The sequence below is a fragment of the Melanerpes formicivorus genome, unplaced genomic scaffold, assembly GCF_026170545.1.
Source record: "Melanerpes formicivorus ecotype bairdi unplaced genomic scaffold, bMelFor1.0.p_v2 SCAF_63, whole genome shotgun sequence".
NCBI classification, from domain to species: Eukaryota; Metazoa; Chordata; class Aves; order Piciformes; family Picidae; genus Melanerpes; species Melanerpes formicivorus.
This window is the reverse complement of record NW_027142415.1, coordinates 2190130-2208246: the sequence shown is the minus strand read 5'-3', so window position 1 is coordinate 2208246 and position 18117 is coordinate 2190130. Positions and strand designations below refer to the sequence as shown.

The following is an 18117-nucleotide window of genomic DNA, read 5'->3' as shown; positions in this document are numbered from 1 at the left end:
AGGCTCAGGGCAAGATCTGAATTACAGTAGTGCATACTGAGTATGACTCTGCTCCAGCAGTGGCACAAATGTTGCTTGTTTCTCCACTGTTGTGAGGGGTTTATCTGAAATGAAGCTTCACGGGACAAGATTCAAAGTAAATGGAAGTGGATTAAATAAAAAAATAGTCCCAAAATGTAGAGTGAGAAGGGGAAAAAAAGAAGGGAGGAAGGAGTTTGAATCATAAAACTGAAAAATAAAAGTCAAAATAAGGCATGTAAACCAGTGAAAGACAATTAGGAAATATATTTATACTAAATTAAAACTTTATTGACTAATGTTCTCCAGACAACATGATCCGATGGACTATGGTTGCATACATGCAATGAAGTTGAACACAACAGCAGTTTAACATGGAATGTCAAACAAATTAATATCATGTATTAAATGGAACGAATTTATCTGTGTTGCTGCAAAATGAAACCAAGCTAGGTACTCCCTTGGTCGATCCGTGTTCTGCTAAGAGGCTATGCATTTGAAGGAACTGGTAGATTTCTTGAGCACGCATTTCAAATAAATTAGCTGGACTTGTACTCTTTAAAAAAAAAAAAATCCTTTCAACTTCACTTGCATTTCAAACAAACAAAAAAAAAAACCAATCTGAGTGTAAACACTAAAAGTTGCTAGAGCCATCTAGAAAGACCTAACTGTCAAAACTCGGAGCGGGCGTTACAGTTCGGTAAATGTGACTATTTAGAACCAGAAATATACCAGTTGCTGCAAAAGTCGCATAGGCATATTATTAATCCAGCACAAAGCAGTTCTTCTAAGTTCCTCACATAAAAGACTAAAGCTTGCTTACAGTACTACATCTTCTATCATTCAAGCATCATTATTACCTATCAGGGAGATTGGCTAGATCACCTAATGGGTCTTTTCCACCCCTAACTTCTACGAAAGGAAAATCATTCATGCCAGTAAGAACATGGTTCGCTACATCTTGGCCTCGATCCTGTAGCCTTCATTTAGGCAAAACTCCCACTGACTTTAAAAAAAAAGAAAAAAAAGGAGGAAAATAAAAAGAAAGCTTTTTTTCCAGAGCAAGACATCCAGGATTAGGCCCTTTTATATTTGTTTTTTTTCTTGTTTTTTAATCATTTTTAAAAAAGCATCCACTTGGGACACATGGAAAATAGTCTATAGGATTAAAAAAATATAATGACATGTGCTTCGCTTGCATTGAAGGAGTCAGAGAATGTAAACACCTTAGTGGCCCATATCTTCACAATACCCATGAGAAAGTGTCAACTGCAAGGAAGTCTGTGCGTTTGGTTCTCAGCATGTGCTTCCCCAGGGTGTTTTGTGCATACCTCTCCCTCCACAGCCACACACCTAGGTCCACCCTTACTGTACGTAAAGGTGTGATAAAAATTCACCAAAGGCAGTTGCTTGCCTGTCTGGATACTTGAATCTGCTAAGTGGCAGCAAACTGGGTTTCACATGATGCTAATTAAGCTGTAGGTGAGGAGCAGGACTCGAATATCTCTGTGGGCAAGAGTGTAGCTGCTGGTTCTACAAGTGTGGAGCCGTCCCACTTACGCACATCACAAAAAATCTCCCTGTGTGAAGGGCCGGAAAAGCAGGTGACCAAAGTATTTCTCAGTGGGCCATGTCTGAAATTTGTGTTGAATGATTCAAAGGCTGTAGATTGTCCTCACAGAAGCCTTTTGACAACATAGGAAACTTTTACCTTCAAAGTGCACTTTCTAAGAATGGAATGTTCTTGACAGGGAAATGATTAGAGGCAATCCTGGCTTTATTTTTTTTTCCTTATATATCTATTTTTTTTTTTTGCTTGTTGAGTAGGAAAAATTGTTTTCTTCTTCAGGCAGCACTTCACCCTGACAAATGTGAGTTTCAGTTATCACTGGGTTTTAGTGTTATGGAAGATTCTTTAGAAACACAATAGTACACGCACACACACTCAGATATTTACAGCCTTTCTAGAAAAAAAACAACCCCCTACCTTAGTACTGACTACCTTTTTCCTTTTCTTTTTTTTTTGTTGTGGTTTTTTTTGTTTGCATTTTTAGTATTTAAGCTCTTTAAACCAGCTACATTAAATACCAACGTGTACTGTACCACCCCACACCAATCCCACGTCCCACCCCCGACCAGAAAAAAAAAAACCAGCAAGTGTTTTAAAAGTTTGTTCGCTTGTTTCGTTTGTTTTGATGATTGTTAAAATCTCCTGCTTGAGACTGTTAAGTACCACCTCCACTGGAACGAGATCAGCACTGTCTGCATCTTCCAATGCATGTCGTGTCATAGTTGAGCAAGTACTGCAGCTAGAAGCTTAGATCTCCAGGTCGTCAGGTCGAGGCCTGCTGCTGGCTCGGCTGCTGGCTCTGCTGGGAGGCCTCTGGTCCACAATGGTGAGGGGTTGCAGCTCGTGTCCCGACGACAGCTTTTTAGTGTTCGGGTGCTCATCGGCGAAGTCGAAGGGCTGGGCGTGCGAGTTGGAGATGGTGCTGCCAGCCTGCCCCATTCTGTTCTGCTCCGCGCTGTAGTTGGCCCAGTTTTGCTCGCTGGCTTGCTTATTGTAGTTACGACAGGAGGAATTGTTCCTCTCTCCGGTAACCAGCTTGTACCCTGGGGGAGACATGGGAGACAAGGGGGCGGTTGGCGAGGAGCAGCCATTGTAATAAGCATATTTGGGGGAGCCGCAGTCCTTGGAAGGGCTCAGGGTGCCGCTGTGGGAATAGGGGTCGGTTTTCCCCTTCACACGATCCTTGACGCCCTTGAAGAACACATAGAAAAGCTCAATGATGTTTAAGGCAAGAGATACCAAGGACACAACCAGCATGAAGAGGATGAAGATGGTTTTCTCAGTTGGACGGGAGAGGAAACAGTCCACCCTGTGTGGGCAAGGATCTCGCTCACAGGTATAGATGGCATTCAGACTGAACCCATAAATGTACCACTGGATCAGCAAGAAGGCCACCTCGAAGACAGATTTAAACAGGATGCTGATGATGTAGGTACGGAGCAGTCCCCCACGCATCTTCACTTTGCCATGCTCTTCAATCCCATACTTGAATTTCTTAATTTCTATTTGCTTGAGGTGCATATCCACATTCACACCATCATTTTGGACGACCTTGAGCTCTTCTTCTCTTTTGTTCAGCTTCTCTTCTTTCCTCATTACATAGAACACGTGTGCCAGGTATAAAAGGGTAGGCACAGACACAAATATGATCTGCAGAACCCAGAAGCGTACGTGGGAGATGGGGAAGGACTTGTCATAGCAGACATTCTCACAACCAGGCTGTTGAGTGTTGCACCGAAAAGCAGACTGTTCATCTCCCCAAGCAGATTCGACTGCTGTCCCCAGCAGCAAGATTCGGAAAATGAAGAGGACAGACAGCCACACTTTCCCTCCTGCAGTAGAATAGGCTTGAACCTTGTCAAGAAGTTTTCCCAAGGCACTCCAATCACCCATCTTCACAGGATGCTGGCTAAAGGAGGACACAAAGGAAAGAAAAAAATAGTGATTGTTAAGACAGATCTTTAATAGCTTTGATACACTTAACTACAGTGTTAATAAAGCATTTCCAATGTCAGCTTTATTTTAAATTCATGTGTTTTACATGATCTGAAGAGAAATTGTTGGTTTAGCTAGTCTGCATGTAGAGTAGGAAAAGAAAAGATAAACACAGAATGTCCCAGAGCACAATGGAAAAAAAGAGGTTTCTCATTTCATTCATTTTCAAGGGGTCCAGGGCAACTCTTGTTTGCCACTGTGGTTGGCTCAGCTTCCTCAGTGGCAGGCTCAGTTCAGTGATCTACATCTGCCTCAGGAAGAAACAGCTGTGACACACCACTGAAGCAGGGTGTGGAAGTTCATAGTGGCACTGCCTGAGCGTGCTCAGAATAAGTGAAAGATTTCTCTCTTTCAGTGCAGGTCATTCACAGTCATTTTTGTGTTCACTCTTAAAGAGAATAAGAAAGCAAACCCAGCTACCAAAGGTTGTACTAAATCAGTGTTAGGGTTGGATACCTAAGGTTTTGCCACTGTAAAACGTGTGCTAGTTTTCCTACAGCAACATTAAACAGTTCTTGCATATCACTGCCTTGTGCGTAGTACGTTTGAGAGTGCAGCTCCTAATAGTGCCAAGTTTATACTATACTCAACTTCAGAAAAAAAAACCTCAGTATCTAAATAAAGTTTATACATTGGTGTTTGCAGCAGAAAGATCAAAGCCAGTTTTCTTTACCTGCACTTTTAAGAAGGACCCAAAAATAGTCAATGTACAAAGTGTAGTTAAGCTCATGTTACAATATTGGAGGGACTGCTTTCCTGTTTATCTGCGGCTCGCTTAATTTATTGTAGCTCCAGCTTTGTACTCGCATCTTTTTGTATTTAAATTCCTTCACTATGTTTTGAAAGGGGAAAAAAAAAACCCAGCAAGGAAAAAAAGGTAAATGATCTCTTTCTGTTTTTAAGGCAACTGCTGGCGTGCGCTTTGCATTCCAAGCGTTGAACACTGCAAGTTTAAATTGTTGTCTCTTGACCTGCTGTTTTAAAGTGCGCATTTCTGGGACACAAGGCAGCTTCTCAGGGATATCTGGAACTACACAGGATGACATAGAAGAAATGAAATGGTTTACTTGATAGTCTAGGTCCCTGAGGGGAAAGAAGCAGAAGTTCACGACAGGATTTTTTGATCAAGTCAAGAATGGTGAACTGTCGGCGTAAAAATCGGGCACTTTAAAAGACATCATCATCACAAAGCTTCCCTTTTAAAGCAGATGCTGCTGGGTATAGACATTTGTTCCGTGCATGCTGAGTAATCCCTTCCTGGTATCAATAGTTTCAATAGTGTCCACATTATTTCCTTCCCATCACATCATGGATATATTTCCTAGCAAAGGTCATTTATAGAAAGAAAGCTTTTTTTGGACAATTCATAGCATAGGAAGCTTTAGCACTAAGGAGATCTCTTTAATTTTTATTTTTTTCAAGCAGCAGTGAGTCACTGGAAACACAAGATTGTAAGTCTGGCAAACTCAACCATAACAATAGATGCCAAATAAAAACACACCGTTCCTGCCATCGGAAAGAGTCTGAGAGAATAATGGGAGACAAGTGTTTAAAGTACTCGCTCCGATAGCTCTGAAATGCCAATTATCTCTGAACCCCTGAAAAATAGCCCAGGGCTATTTCCTCAGCCTGCTTAGTCAGCTTGCTCTGACCTTTACCTACTGGTGTGCAGACCCTTCCTCCTGTAATTAATTCTTCACATGAATGAAGCCCCAGCAAAGGATCAGGATTGCTTCAGACTTTTAAATCTGGAAGGAGTGCACAGCACACTGTGTTTATCTCTGACACATCCCTTCAGCCATCCCTAGCTTTAGTCCTTCCCAGGAAAGTTTGGTTTGCATTTAGGGACTCAGGGTGGCAAGAGAAGGAGTCGGGCACACAAGTGCAGAGGTCTCTGGAAAAAAAAAAGAACTCTGGAATGAAATGTGACCACGTTCTTTCTCAGGCTGGGGTTGTTAAAGCAAAGAACAGCCTGTAAGCATACAACGCGTGAAGTTTGTTTTAAAGGCGAGCTATGCGCTCCATGTCCTAGAAGCAGAAGTGGACAGAAGGAGCCTTTTTCCAAGTAACAGCTTCTTGATTTAATTAGTCAGCTTCCCGATGATTCCAATCTACTGCCTTAACAGACTTTCCTCAGACTCAAGCAATCTCTCCTCTTTTTATAGCGTGAATGTTATTTCAGATTGGGAGTTTGATGGAGAAAACAGAGGAGGTGTTATTTCTAGGTAGCTGCGTGTTGTTTGTCTTTTAATTACCCCCCACTCGGGTCCATTAGCGCGACATGATTTACTTCAGGTTTTGCCTCCCGAATCCCACACCTGCAATCTTTGCAGAATTTACTACCTATTTTTTTATTTAATTCGCTTCAGTATGCAAAATTGCTAAGCTTCAGTTTTGTCCTCTGGCAATATAAACTCCAGGAGGAAACATTCCACGCTTGAATTACTCATACACAGTTCTGAAAAGCACCAGGGTGGGTTTTTTTTTAAGGAGATCAGTTACATGCTAGCCTTTGCCGGTGAAACAAACCCCCCCACACACACCAGCTCAACACACTGGACTGCTAATCAGATAACCTCGTGGTGGCACAAATGTATTATTCCTTTGCTTAAGCGTTGCTTTATGAAGCACAGTACTTCGTTTTGTTGCAGAGAAAATTCATTCATCAGCTTTAGCTTGTTTACTTTCAGGGCGCTGAAAGCCAGTTTTTAACAACTGATTACAGTAGCTCTTTGCTAGGTGTAAAAAGAGGGCTTGCAAGGAACAGTTAGTTAATAATCTGGCTTTGTAAACCATTTGAAATGGATGGCAGGTAACCTTTAAAAATACTTCTTCAGCATCCTGGACTTCAACTTCTACACTTCCAAACACTTTAAATGGGTCCACTGGATGCCACAGGTTGACCTGATCAATTGATACAATTTCAGCACGCCAGGAACTTAAGGACGTGGCGGGTGATGAGTACGTGTGTTTCAGGAGTTCTTGCTGATTATTACTCCACAGGATTATAACCTTTTCCTGACACAGACTGAGGCTGGCCTAGTAAATTCTTTAAAAGATGGGTTTCTTCCAGGTCCTACTGTGTGTGGGTAAAGACTGGGGGGGGGGGAAAGCCATAGAGCAGCAGGAGATAGGACAGCATTCATCTGCGTGGGTTTGGGATGACCACATATATAAGAAATTTGATTTGTAAGCCACAATTAAGAAATTCTAGAACTGTTTTTTATGGACAGCATTCATCATGTCATCTGGTTCATATTTTCCAGGAGGAATAATGCAAACTCAGTGCTGTGGTAACATGCCCAGGTCTGACTAGTGTTAGAAGGTCACATGCCAGTGGATGGAAGAGCAGTAAGGGTTAGAATGGGATTTAGAACCGGACAGTGTGGCTGAAGCTGTTGGGACACAGGCCAAAGTTTTGGTTTTCCAGCCTTTCCTACCTTTTAATGTGAGCTCATGCACACCAACAGCCAACAAAACACAAGATTCTGGACCTTGAACATCATTCAGCTTGAGTATTTCCCCAAAGCAACTAATATTGCAGAGAAAGGAGCTGTGACGTGCAGCGGATGGGGTTTGGAACAGAGAAGGTTTGTTCTATGAAATCTTACAAAAATCAGCAAATGCCTTCCAGACATTCCCCTGGGAAGGTGTAGTTCATTTGCATGTGTGCAGATGAGCTTTGGTTCACTTCATCCAGCAGACAAAGATTAGGCACTCAATGTTGCAGTAACTAGAATTTAAAGCGCCACAACTCTAGGTTTATTTGTTTTCTCCTAGAGTTGCTGGTGGTCAGCCTTGAGAAGGTCTACCCCATAGCCTTTGCCTCCCCGTGTTGTACCCTCCCCACCTAATTTAATTCTAGTGCCTAGTTGCAAAAGTGACTGGAAGCACTTTCTTAGCCATTCTCTAGCTGTACAAGGCAGATCTACCCTCTGTGTTACTGCCCAGATTGATCCCTTTCCTGCCTCACTTTGGAATGAGGAGAGGAAAGGCCGAATTCTCTGAGGGGGACCTTGGGCCCTCCCATACTCCTGATGGTGGATTTTGAAATATGGATGCCCAAAACATACATGTGGCATAAGCAACAGACTGGGTGCCTCCAAGCGAGATAGGGTTGCAGAAGGAGGAGATAACAGAGACCGGCGGAAAGACATCAATGCATGTGATGAAACAGATGCATTGCTCAATGTCATCTAACCTTATGCCCACAGGAATCCTTGGCCTAAGCTGAAGTTTGTTTCAGAGGCAAATCGTTTATTCAGCTTGCATAACAAGGAGAGCCGAGATAACTTTACAGTGTTGAATCTGTTTGCACTGCTGAGTGTATAAGCATTTAGATTTATGTCACAAATCAAATCCCTTGCGTGTCTCTCTTCCCTCTCCTGAACTCTGCTTGCTGCTCACCCTTCTCCCATTTGTATGCTTCCTAGGTATCATGGGTCACTGCCAGTGTTTGGCTTTGAAGTTTTCGAAGGAAACACTTCAGTAAACATCTCAAAAGGCTAGAGGCTTAAATGCTACAGTTGTAGTGTGCTGTCCAGATGTTAAAAATGGCAAGATGAAAGCTTCACTCAAGTCCTCCAGCTTGCTCCCTCTGTGCACACACTACACACATGCACACACAGAAGACTCAAGGCGTCCATAGCACATTTTTATCCCCATTACTAGGTTGGTTGGGGTTTTGTGGTCGTTGTTTTGGGTTTTGATTGTTGATGTTTTGGGGTTTTTTTGCATAAATCTCGCATACAAAAATCAAAAGGAACTCCTCAAACAAAATCCGCCACTTCACGAGGCTGCCTGGTTATCTCAAGGCGAAAAGTGAGGACACATAAGCACATGGTATTCTTGTTTAGGAGGAGAACGTGTTACTCGATAAGATACTCTGTGCTTCGTCTGTCTTTCAGCTGAAGGCTCTTTTCCTGCCTCCTCGTGTTGTTCTTTAAGTACTGGCAAGCAGCAGGCAACGATCGCTATAAGGAATCACTCCAAGTCCCGCAGTGTAAAAAGCTTTTTACTTTTCCAAGAGATGCCGCTCAAGCATTTATTCTTTTTCCCCCTCCACATTTTGGTATTTAAGCCTTCAAGGTAATGTAAAGGGAATGTGTCATGTTGGGCTCATGACACATATTGTGAATATTCTTATACATTCTTCCTAGACAACTTTCATTTACAGCTCCCCAAGACTTTCACGGACATTGCCAGCGTGGTAAGGCATATCATGATATCTCACATTCCTTCTCTAAAATCCTTCACTGAGGTTGCTAAAACAGAGTAACTATATACAAACCAGGTTAAAAATCCATAACCCACGTCTGGATTTTATCACTTCCATTTAACAGAAAAGAGGGAAACTTATCATGAAGACCACGTGAAAGTCACCACTTCAGAAGCTGCAGCATTTAACAAAGCACCTAATTAAGACCCTTGCTCCGCGCCAGCTTGCAGGCATCAACCAAGATTTCCATAGGGAAGCAAAATATGTGGGGCAGAAACGGAATAAACTCGGGACGAGGTCTCCCTCTTACTATCTTCTGATGCAATTTGGATACTGCAGAGAAGCTTGAAGGTTTTATCACCTCGAGTTTTTTTCCTCTTCCCCCCCCACCCCCCTCCTTTTTCTTTTCTTTAAAGGAGCTCATGTAGTCCGAGACAAGCAGCGAGGAGCGAGTCACTCAAGCACAAGCAACAAGTATGTAGCTCAGCCCCGCGTCTACAACTTCACCGCAGCTTCTTCTCCAGTGCAACAAGGTTACAAGTTGTAAAAAGTGGAACATTTGGGGAAGAGAAAAACCCAAACAACAAACAAACAAACAAACAACTCAGAGGAAGATGACGAAAAGAACTCAGCACTTTAAAGAGAACTCCCGCTTTTAGAGATGCGGATTTTTACACAAGTTCACTCACCAGCGCCAACAACACCGAATTCTTCGGGTGAAAAAAAAGCAAGCACGAGAAAAGAAGTGTTTTCAGAAAAAAAGATACACAAAATGATGAAAAAGGAAAGATTTCAACTTACCCCGGCTGCTCAGCAGTGAAACTGGATCAGAATACTTCTTTGGAGGGTTGAAGTAAAAATGGAAGAGCACGTTCAGGCACTCAGACCTGTCTATCGAAACTTTAAAAGTCTACGGCTGCTTTGGATTTTTCATCCTTCCTTCCCCACTAATGAAAGAAAAGTGCTGATACCTCGTAAAAGTTTTTTCTAACTTGGATCACTGGGAGAGCTTTTAACAAGTTTGCAAGGCTGTGACGGGCAAAGAGGAGGGGAGAGGGAGGGGTTGGAGCCCGGGAGGAGGGGCTGGGAGAGGGGGAAGCGGGGGAGGGGGGGAGAGAACTGAAGGCACAGCAAAACCAGCCCGGGGACAAGGAGAGCGCCAAGGCATTGAAGTCCACTTTTGCTGATGTAACAAAACAAATCAAAGGGGAAGGCAGCATCCAACCCCCACCCCGCTGGTCACTAAAGACACCTGGGTGGCACTTTCTCCAGATCTGGGCTTGCGCCCGGAACAGATGACACGATTTAGCTCTCTGGTGTGCACCAGAAGTTACACTACAGGGAAAGGGAATAATGTGTGAAAGGGATTAATGGGTAACCAGTGTGAGCCTCCTGGATTCTGGGGATGGAAGGCAGAGCTGCTGCTTCCATTGCCACCTTCCTACCATGCAGGAGAGGAAGACCTCTGAAGACCTCTCTACTTTTTGTTGGGAACACAGCTTTGTTGACTTTGGTCAGTTTCCTTTACGTGCACACATGAAAGTACACACCAGGAGCAGCGTGTTTGTTTCCACAGGAGATACACATCACACATTTTTTTTATTATCATTTGTGTGTGTGTGTGTGTGTGTCCATCCCATGGGAGAAATGAAGACATGATCTCACATTCCAGGAAACTCTTTCCAGGAAACTTCAGGAAATAAAGCATAGGACAGAGAATCAGTCTTCAAGAGGGAGAAGAGAGAATCATTTCTGAGTGTGTCTAACAGAATACAAACATGCTCCAAAACTGATCTGTTCAATTAGAACAAAACTAGTTTGCCTTCACTCCTGACCAGTCCTTGCTTAAATGCTTCTTGAAAAATGCCTCCTCTGTAGAACAGATTAAATTATTTCTCTGCCTGTGTTAAGCTGCTCACACATGAAGTCCTAACTGCATTAGGACTTGGTCTTGTACTCGTTTGCGTCGTGGGGTATGGACTCCTCTGCGGGCCTGCTTAAGAGCTTCTCTAGATGTCTTTGTGGTTAGAGAGTTCTCAATGAAGTTTCACAATTTGAGTTGTACCAGACTCATTTGGGTTTCAATTCATGTTATTCTCATGGGCCATTTCTGGGCTAAGTAGCATGGATAAAAAAGCTTTTGCTTTTTGAAGGCTATAAAGGAGACAAGAAGTCCAGTAGTGGCCATTGAGAAGTTCCCGAATAAAGGTCTTCTTTGCAGTTTCTAGAAACACTGAATATTATAAGTCTACAACACAATCTAAGTGTTGCTACTTAGTTTTTCACAGCCCATACCTACTGCTTTTCAACCAGAACTCTCTGGAGAAGAGAACTAAGACAAGTTCTTTGGAGAAAGATACTCAGCAGGGAGTTTTGAAGCCGGGAAACAAGCACCCGCTCCTGGTTCTTGCTCTGAAGTTCTTTTTAGCAGACCACACTGCCTCCTGTTAGAGGAAAAGAGCTAGTACAGCCACACATCGTCCAGTCACCTTCCTTCGGCTACAGAGATGTCTGGTTTCCCAGGCTTGCCCCCTTCCCTTTGATGATATTGACTGTTCATTTTGACAGCTCGTTCAGCTTTTGCACTTGCCCAAGCCATATGGCAGACAGAAACCTTTTCTTCGTGTCCTCCAAGTGTTGTTTTAAGGTTGTGTTTTCTCTTCATGGTAAGAGAAACAGAGCTTTGTGTTAACAGGCTGTGGGCTCTTCTTGAGAATGAAGAAAACTGTAATATGAAAACCATAGTGTTCTGCTGCTTCATGACTATGGCGGAGACAGCGATCAGAGCGCACAGAACTCTCCTGCCCCATAAATGTTGGTTATTCTGGAGCAAAGTACAAAATGTCACCAACATGGCTACCTGTGTGCCAGTGCAGAGACAGTGAAGAGATTTGGGATGTTGCATAGCTTGTGCTGAAAGAGCTGCCCCTTAGAAAAACAGAATTATGCCAGGAAAAAGCACTTGAATTATGGCATGCTCGAATGCAATGCTGGCAGGATCAGAAAGTCCAGCTTGCCCGATCTTGCATTTCTCCGTGTATCTTCCTGCATAGGCACTCCAATTGTTCAAACACCCTTTTTAAAAGAAGGACTGAAGAGTGTTTCTCCACTTAAATACACAAAGGGTATTTGTGAGAAGCCCAACACTCTTAAAATCCACTTTGGAAAACTAAGGAGGGAAGAACAATTTTGCAGCCATAATAAGCATAACACTTGGCTTTGCTAGGGCATTACCCACATGAAAAGGGAAAATATTTTGAGTCTCTACCATGATACTGTGTAGAAGTAGGAATTGGTATTATTACTAGTCCTGATACAAATGCCTTGGAAATGTCTCTTAGACTTTGGAAATATGTCTCCATGGCCACGTTTCATAGCCTATTACCAGAACATACTCAGCTTCAGATGATGCAATGAGCTAGTATTTCATCAGGTTACCAGAAAGCCTCTCACTCATTGGCATCCCAGTGGAAATAACCTTTTCAGACTGAACAAATGTCTTCACACACAGCCCCTCTTCAGCTGAAGCTATGTTCATCAGGAAAACATGGGGGTGTCAGATTTGCAAGTCTGTTCTTAGTTATGGACTAGAGACGGGCAAGAAGGTCACAGCTAGATTTGAAGCCTTGTTTGTGGAATACAGAATCTTTTCACAATATAGAAATGAAGATTTTGGGGGCCCACAGCTCTCTGGAATCTATATAACCATTCATTGACATTTCACCTTTTGGAGCAAACAGTGCTGTCTTGTGAGGCATTCTGTCAGTGTGGCAATGCTAGGACTCCAGAACCTGTTTGCCTTTCGTTTGGCAGTCTGCAGCACGATCTGCAAGGGCACGTTCACACCGCGACCCAGACACAGTGCTGGAGCCCAGGCTCCAACAAGTGCATTGTTAGGACTGAAGCTCAGGGTGACTTCTTCAGGATTTCTGTCCACTCTCTGCTGAATCTTTGGCTGAATCAGTGAAATAATTCAGAGCCCATAGTGCCACTATTCCCTTTCTACACAGACTCAGCAAAGGGACCCATAGATTGGCTTATTTGGTAGTTCCAGGCTGTGACACAGTTTCATGGTTAATAAAGAACTCAGTCCAGTGTTTTCTATATATTTATTACCTGAGCACAAGTACAGAATTCTATGCAGAAAATTTTCCCTCATGCTCCCTCAAAATTACTTTAGTAACTTGATTTGCCAGGAAAACCCTAGTGATATTTTTTTTTCCCCATTTGTAAGGCTCTCCAGTCCTTGGAACATTCCAAAATATCCCATTGATACCAGTGGGGTTCACGGTCCTACTCCCAGTTAGGCACATCTGTGATCTATGGAGCTCTTAAGACAAACATCATGTCTTCACTTGTTTTCAGTGTGTTTGCAAAATTCACTCCCTTGTGTTCCCCCCCCAGTGCTGTCCTCATCCTGCGACATTTGGGAGAGGAGTTCATCAAGTGAGCTGAATACCCAGGAAGCTGAGATGAACATCCACGTGCAACACAGAGCTTCTTGGGTGCCTTCTAAGGCAGCCGTGCCCTCACCCACGTCCCTGGATGGCACGTAGGCTTCAGCACGTTCTCCCCAGTAGCCCTTCTCACACATTTGGCTCGAAAGACAGACTGTGAATAATACGCGGCCCTGTTTCATGCCCTATTGAGGTAAAAGCTTCTCAGAATGTCCAGGGAACAATAATGTGGTATTTCTTGATTACCTAAGCACATAAATGTGCAGTCTAATGCCTTTTTCTTCTTCTTCTTCTTCTTCTTCTTCTTTTTTTTTTTTTCCCCTCAAAGCAGGCAGTGGTTTTCATTTGTTTAAGGAATTCACATCACACAGAAATGTAACACAGCTCTGAAGTTGCTGGCCACAGTGCCTGAACGTTCTCTCAGCTGGGAGTACTGGGTTGGAGCCCACTGGATGCACCCAGCACCACAGGGTCTGCTAGAAATAGCCTTTATGCTCCCAAGTCCCCAAGGGTCTTCTCTTGTTGAAAGCAGAGGCAGTTAGAGGCTATTGTCATCCCTCAAAGCAGGAGCTATTCCCACTTGGGTAGCTCAGCACATAGCATATAAGAGAAGGTTTTCTGATAACCATATGGAAAGTAATAATAAAAAGTGGGATAATCACAAGGCTGTCTCTTAGTGAGCACACTCACCACTCCTTGTTGGAACTGGTCTCTGAGATTCATTTGCTACAGGACTATTAAAGCTACCTATTCCCCAGGGCAAAAGAGGCTTAGTCAGAGCACGATAGATTCTGCTCTTACTGATCTGCCTGCAAAACAAAAAAAACTCCTGTTTTTAAAAGAGACCTTGCTGGAAACACTTCAAGACTGAAGCACCTCAGCTGAAAGCATGGAGAAGTTCTCAGTAACAGATGCCATTGGATCAGAGCCTGGCCCAGCAAATGGTCATTACTCTGGAAATACTTTGCAGTGTTGCACAGTCATCTGTTTAGAATCTGAGAGTGCTTTATAAATACAAACATAGAACAAATTATCTTATATTAACCTCTTTTATGGAGATAGGAAGTTTGTCATGGAGAAGATCAGTAGCTCTTCTGAGTCAGACAGCTCATGACGCAGCCGAGATTAGGAGCAAAATTTCTTAATGCCAGGCTTCTTTAACCTGAAAATTATTCTGTCCTGTTCTCTGGTTGTTTTTTGACATATCAGCTAGCAGTGAAAACAGCTAAATGAGTGTTTCTCTTTAAAAATTTAGGAGGATAACAAAGAAGGAAAATACAGTGTTCAGAGTTTGGGGTGGTTGTTTTTTTTTCCTCTCTGTTATTTCTGCTGGTTGGTGCCTGCCACTTCCTACCACTAAGACATCACAATTCTTCATGGTGGTACTCCGTTTGCTCACTTTCCCATGCTACATTTAGAACTGTGGATTTGCTCCTGGCTTGCTGATGGACAAAAAGAGAGAAGGGTAATACATGGAGGCTCAGAAGCTTTTCAGCTGTTCCAAGCAACTCCTAAACCTCATTACAGACGGCTTAAACACCAAAAAAAGTTGGTCTTAAAAGGATTTATCCCAATGTCGTAACTAATTCCAATCCATATCTCCTCTGAGCTTGCTGCCCCTCTGGAAAGACACTAGAAAACCACTCAAAGAAAGAATGAAGTATGAGTTCACAGATCCTTATGAATTTGGCTCCACCTTCTGTACACAGTGAAGATAAACATGAATTACATTGGACCTTGAATGTCATTTAAGCTTTGTGTTTATTTCATTTTCCATTTCACTTCCAAAAAATCCTGCGTTGAGGTGGTCTCATGCTACTCTGTGAGCTTTCATTTCTCTGTACTGATGAGGTTTTCCAGCCCTTTGGTTCCAAAGGATGGGAGGGCTTTTTTAAAAACAAACATGGCCATTTCAAACCATAGCAAGTGGGAAAGTAATGTAGGCTTTAACAAAAAAAAAGGGTCTTTACATTTCCTCAGGGGGTCTTGAAGTGAGCAAATACATTAGCAGTGAAATAAAACCAAGTTTCAGAATCGATATTGACATTACCTGCTACTTACTCTGATTGGTCATCTCATTGAATCCAACAGATCTGCACACATTGAGTGCTAGCCAGCAATGTAAATAAAGGCTCTATGGCCAAGCTCCAAAACAGAAACCTGAACAAACAGAATAAAACCAGGAGAGGTAGCTCCCTCAGATTCCTACTCGGTTGAAGATACTTTTGCCCTTTTATTGATGAAAAACTGTTTCTTCATTACCAAAGAGCAAATCAGCTGTGCAATAATCGTTGTGCTCTGGATTGTTTAGAAAAAGTGAGTGGTTTTGACATAATTCTAATACTTTTTATCCAGGCTTTACAAACAGCAGCTGCCTTTCTGTGGTAGCCTTTGAAATCTTGAGGAGATTGATGAGTTTTCCACATGTGGCTAAACCAAAAGACAGAAAGCTTGGCTTTTTTGGGCCATGTCAGAATGGTGAGCTCCCTTCCGCTGAAGGAATCTTGCCTTCTCCATTCTGTCCTCAGAATATCTTCAGGTTTTATTCTCTTTTGATTTCTGACCTCCTCATTGAAACCATTCCAGAGTTTCACTTTGCAGCTGAATGACTTTGGTAATGGGCTTCACTGTGTTTTAGTCACAGAGTAATATTTGTTATGTTTAATTAGGCAATATAATTTGTTACGGTGAATTAAACTGAGCTGCTTCAATACTTAAATAAGCCTTGAAGTCTAACCAAAAGTACTGTTTATCCAGAAGACCAAAATGCACTTTTTATTTGTGTGGGCCTACAAACTGTTTAACATTTTGAAAGAAGTCCCTTTTTTTTGTTTCCTACCACTTTCTACATTGAAACAGAACTAGAGTAAAATATGTTTAAGCTCTTGTTTATTACAGAATCACAGAATCACCAAGGTTGGAAGAGACCTCAAAGATCATCAAGTCCAACCTGTCACCACAGACTAAACCATGGCACCAAGTGACACATCCAATCTCCTCTTGAACACTTCCAGGGATGGGGACTACACCACCTCCCTGGGCAGCACATTCCAATGGCTAACAACTCTCTCAGTGAAGAACTTTCTCCTCACCTCCAGCCTAAACTTCCCCTGGCACAGCTTGAGACTGTGTCCGCTTGTTCTGGTGCTGGTTGCTTGAGAGAAGAGACCAACTCCCTCCTGGCTACAACCACCCTTCAGGGAGTTGTAGAGAGCAATAAGGTCTCCCCTGAGCCTCCTCTTCTCCAGGCTAAACAATCCCAGCTCCCTCAGCCTCTCCTCGTAGGGCTTGTGCTCAAGGCCTCTCCCCAGCCTTGTTGCCCTTCTCTGGACACATTCAAGTGTCTCAATGTCCTTCTTAAATTGAGGGGCCCAGAATTGGACACAGGACTCAAGGTTATTGTTCCATACATTTGAATAACATTAACATGTTATTAAATTTATTTACTTGTTTAATTAATCACAAGATTAGAGAATGCTTGTGGCCAGGCTTTTCCTGTAGGTATAATCATTTCCAGATTGCATGTGGGTTCGCTGACATTTAGCTGTGCTCACTCGCCTGCATACAACTTCTGCTGGTCATTTTAAACTGCCACAGAAATAAAGTGGATTGACTTTCCTTTCTAAGTTTCCTTTTGTTCCAGGCAAGAGGACTTTAATGTCACCTTAGAGAATGGGACTGAAATGCACTGTTTCAAAAGGTTACTGAAGGACAGTGGCAGGGTGTGTGAGATATTCCGGCTGAAAGGCAGAGGCAGTCTCGTGGGGTTCCTGGGTAGCATCACAGGGGTGTTTGAGGACATGCACATTTCAAGGCTTCCCTTTGAATTGTCCCTTCACCACTCTGTTGCCATTTGCTGTGCAGCTGCCTAGATGTTGGCCAGACTCATTTGAGGAGCATAATTGATTCTTTTGGCAGTCTGTAGGGTTAACTGTGTTGTAGACATGAAAGGGTCTGCGAAGAACTGAATATCAAGAAAGGTTACATAAAAGCAAGTAAAAATTATTAATAGGGTTGGCTGCTGGTAAAAACACAAATTGGTTATAAATACACAACTAATTAAGGAGTTCCCACAAGAACAGCTTTGGGAAAACAACTGGAAAATGAATCTACTGGAATTAGCAGTTTCAGTTATAAGATCTTCCCAGAAAGGAATCTTCCAGTCTAATCCATGAATACTTTTCCCAGGCAGTAAGGAACATCAGGTCCAGTAGTCTGCTTTGAATTTAAATGTATGCACATTCATTTCTTCAACATCTCAGAAAATTTATAATTAACTGAAATGAAGATTGGGGGGGGGGGGGGGAGGGAATAGTTGAGTTACATGGTGTATCAGTACTTTAATGACATGCACAAACAAGGCATAGAGAAGATAAAAATCCCTGACTCCACAGTTCAGGCTGGGAACTGCTTGTTAGCTATTCCTAGCACTGCTCAGCAAATGTGAGTGCTGCATAAAGGAAAACATCAGATAGGAGATAACAATGTCCATCGCTGTGCAACTTTCATGCAAACTACCTTACATCAAAAGAAGCTAAAAGCATACAAAACAAAATCAGTTGAGTGAGAGAAATTAGCTGTAATGTATTAAACTGAGGGTTAAATTTCACATGTCAGCCATGAATAACAAAACCCAACAGCTTTACAGCTTTTTTTTCTTTGCAGGCTGCATTCAAGAGAAACGAATTTCAGTTACCTGCCCCTCAAAACTGACGCTGACATATCATCCAAGAGCATAATTCTTGTTACCTTGATCACAATCAACCCCAAAATGGGTACCAATAATCTCAGGCTATTCCATATTTACAGAACAATTTTCAGAGGAAAGGAAAGTGAGAATTAATTTGGTGTTTTCTCAC

At 42.6% G+C, this 18117-nt stretch overlaps 1 protein-coding gene across 1 annotated transcript; it reads right to left on the bottom strand.

Annotated features, from left to right (window-relative positions):
* Positions 1-283: 283 nt before the first annotated feature.
* GJA1 (gap junction protein alpha 1) lies at positions 284-9828 on the bottom strand. The gene is made up of 2 exons (XM_068162317.1): positions 9603-9828; positions 284-3497 (listed from the first exon to the last, which is right to left on the bottom strand). The coding sequence occupies exon 2, from the start codon at positions 3479-3481 to the stop codon at positions 2336-2338; it is 1146 nt and encodes a 381-aa protein (XP_068018418.1). The 5' UTR covers positions 3482-3497; positions 9603-9828; the 3' UTR covers positions 284-2335.
* Between the last annotated feature and the right edge of the window lie 8289 nt (positions 9829-18117).

What these genes read in the sequence shown, in the direction of transcription:
- GJA1 (XM_068162317.1), bottom strand. Translation starts at nt 3,481, where the DNA reads ATGGGTGATTGGAGTGCCTTGGGAAAACTTCTTGACAAGGTTCAAGCC.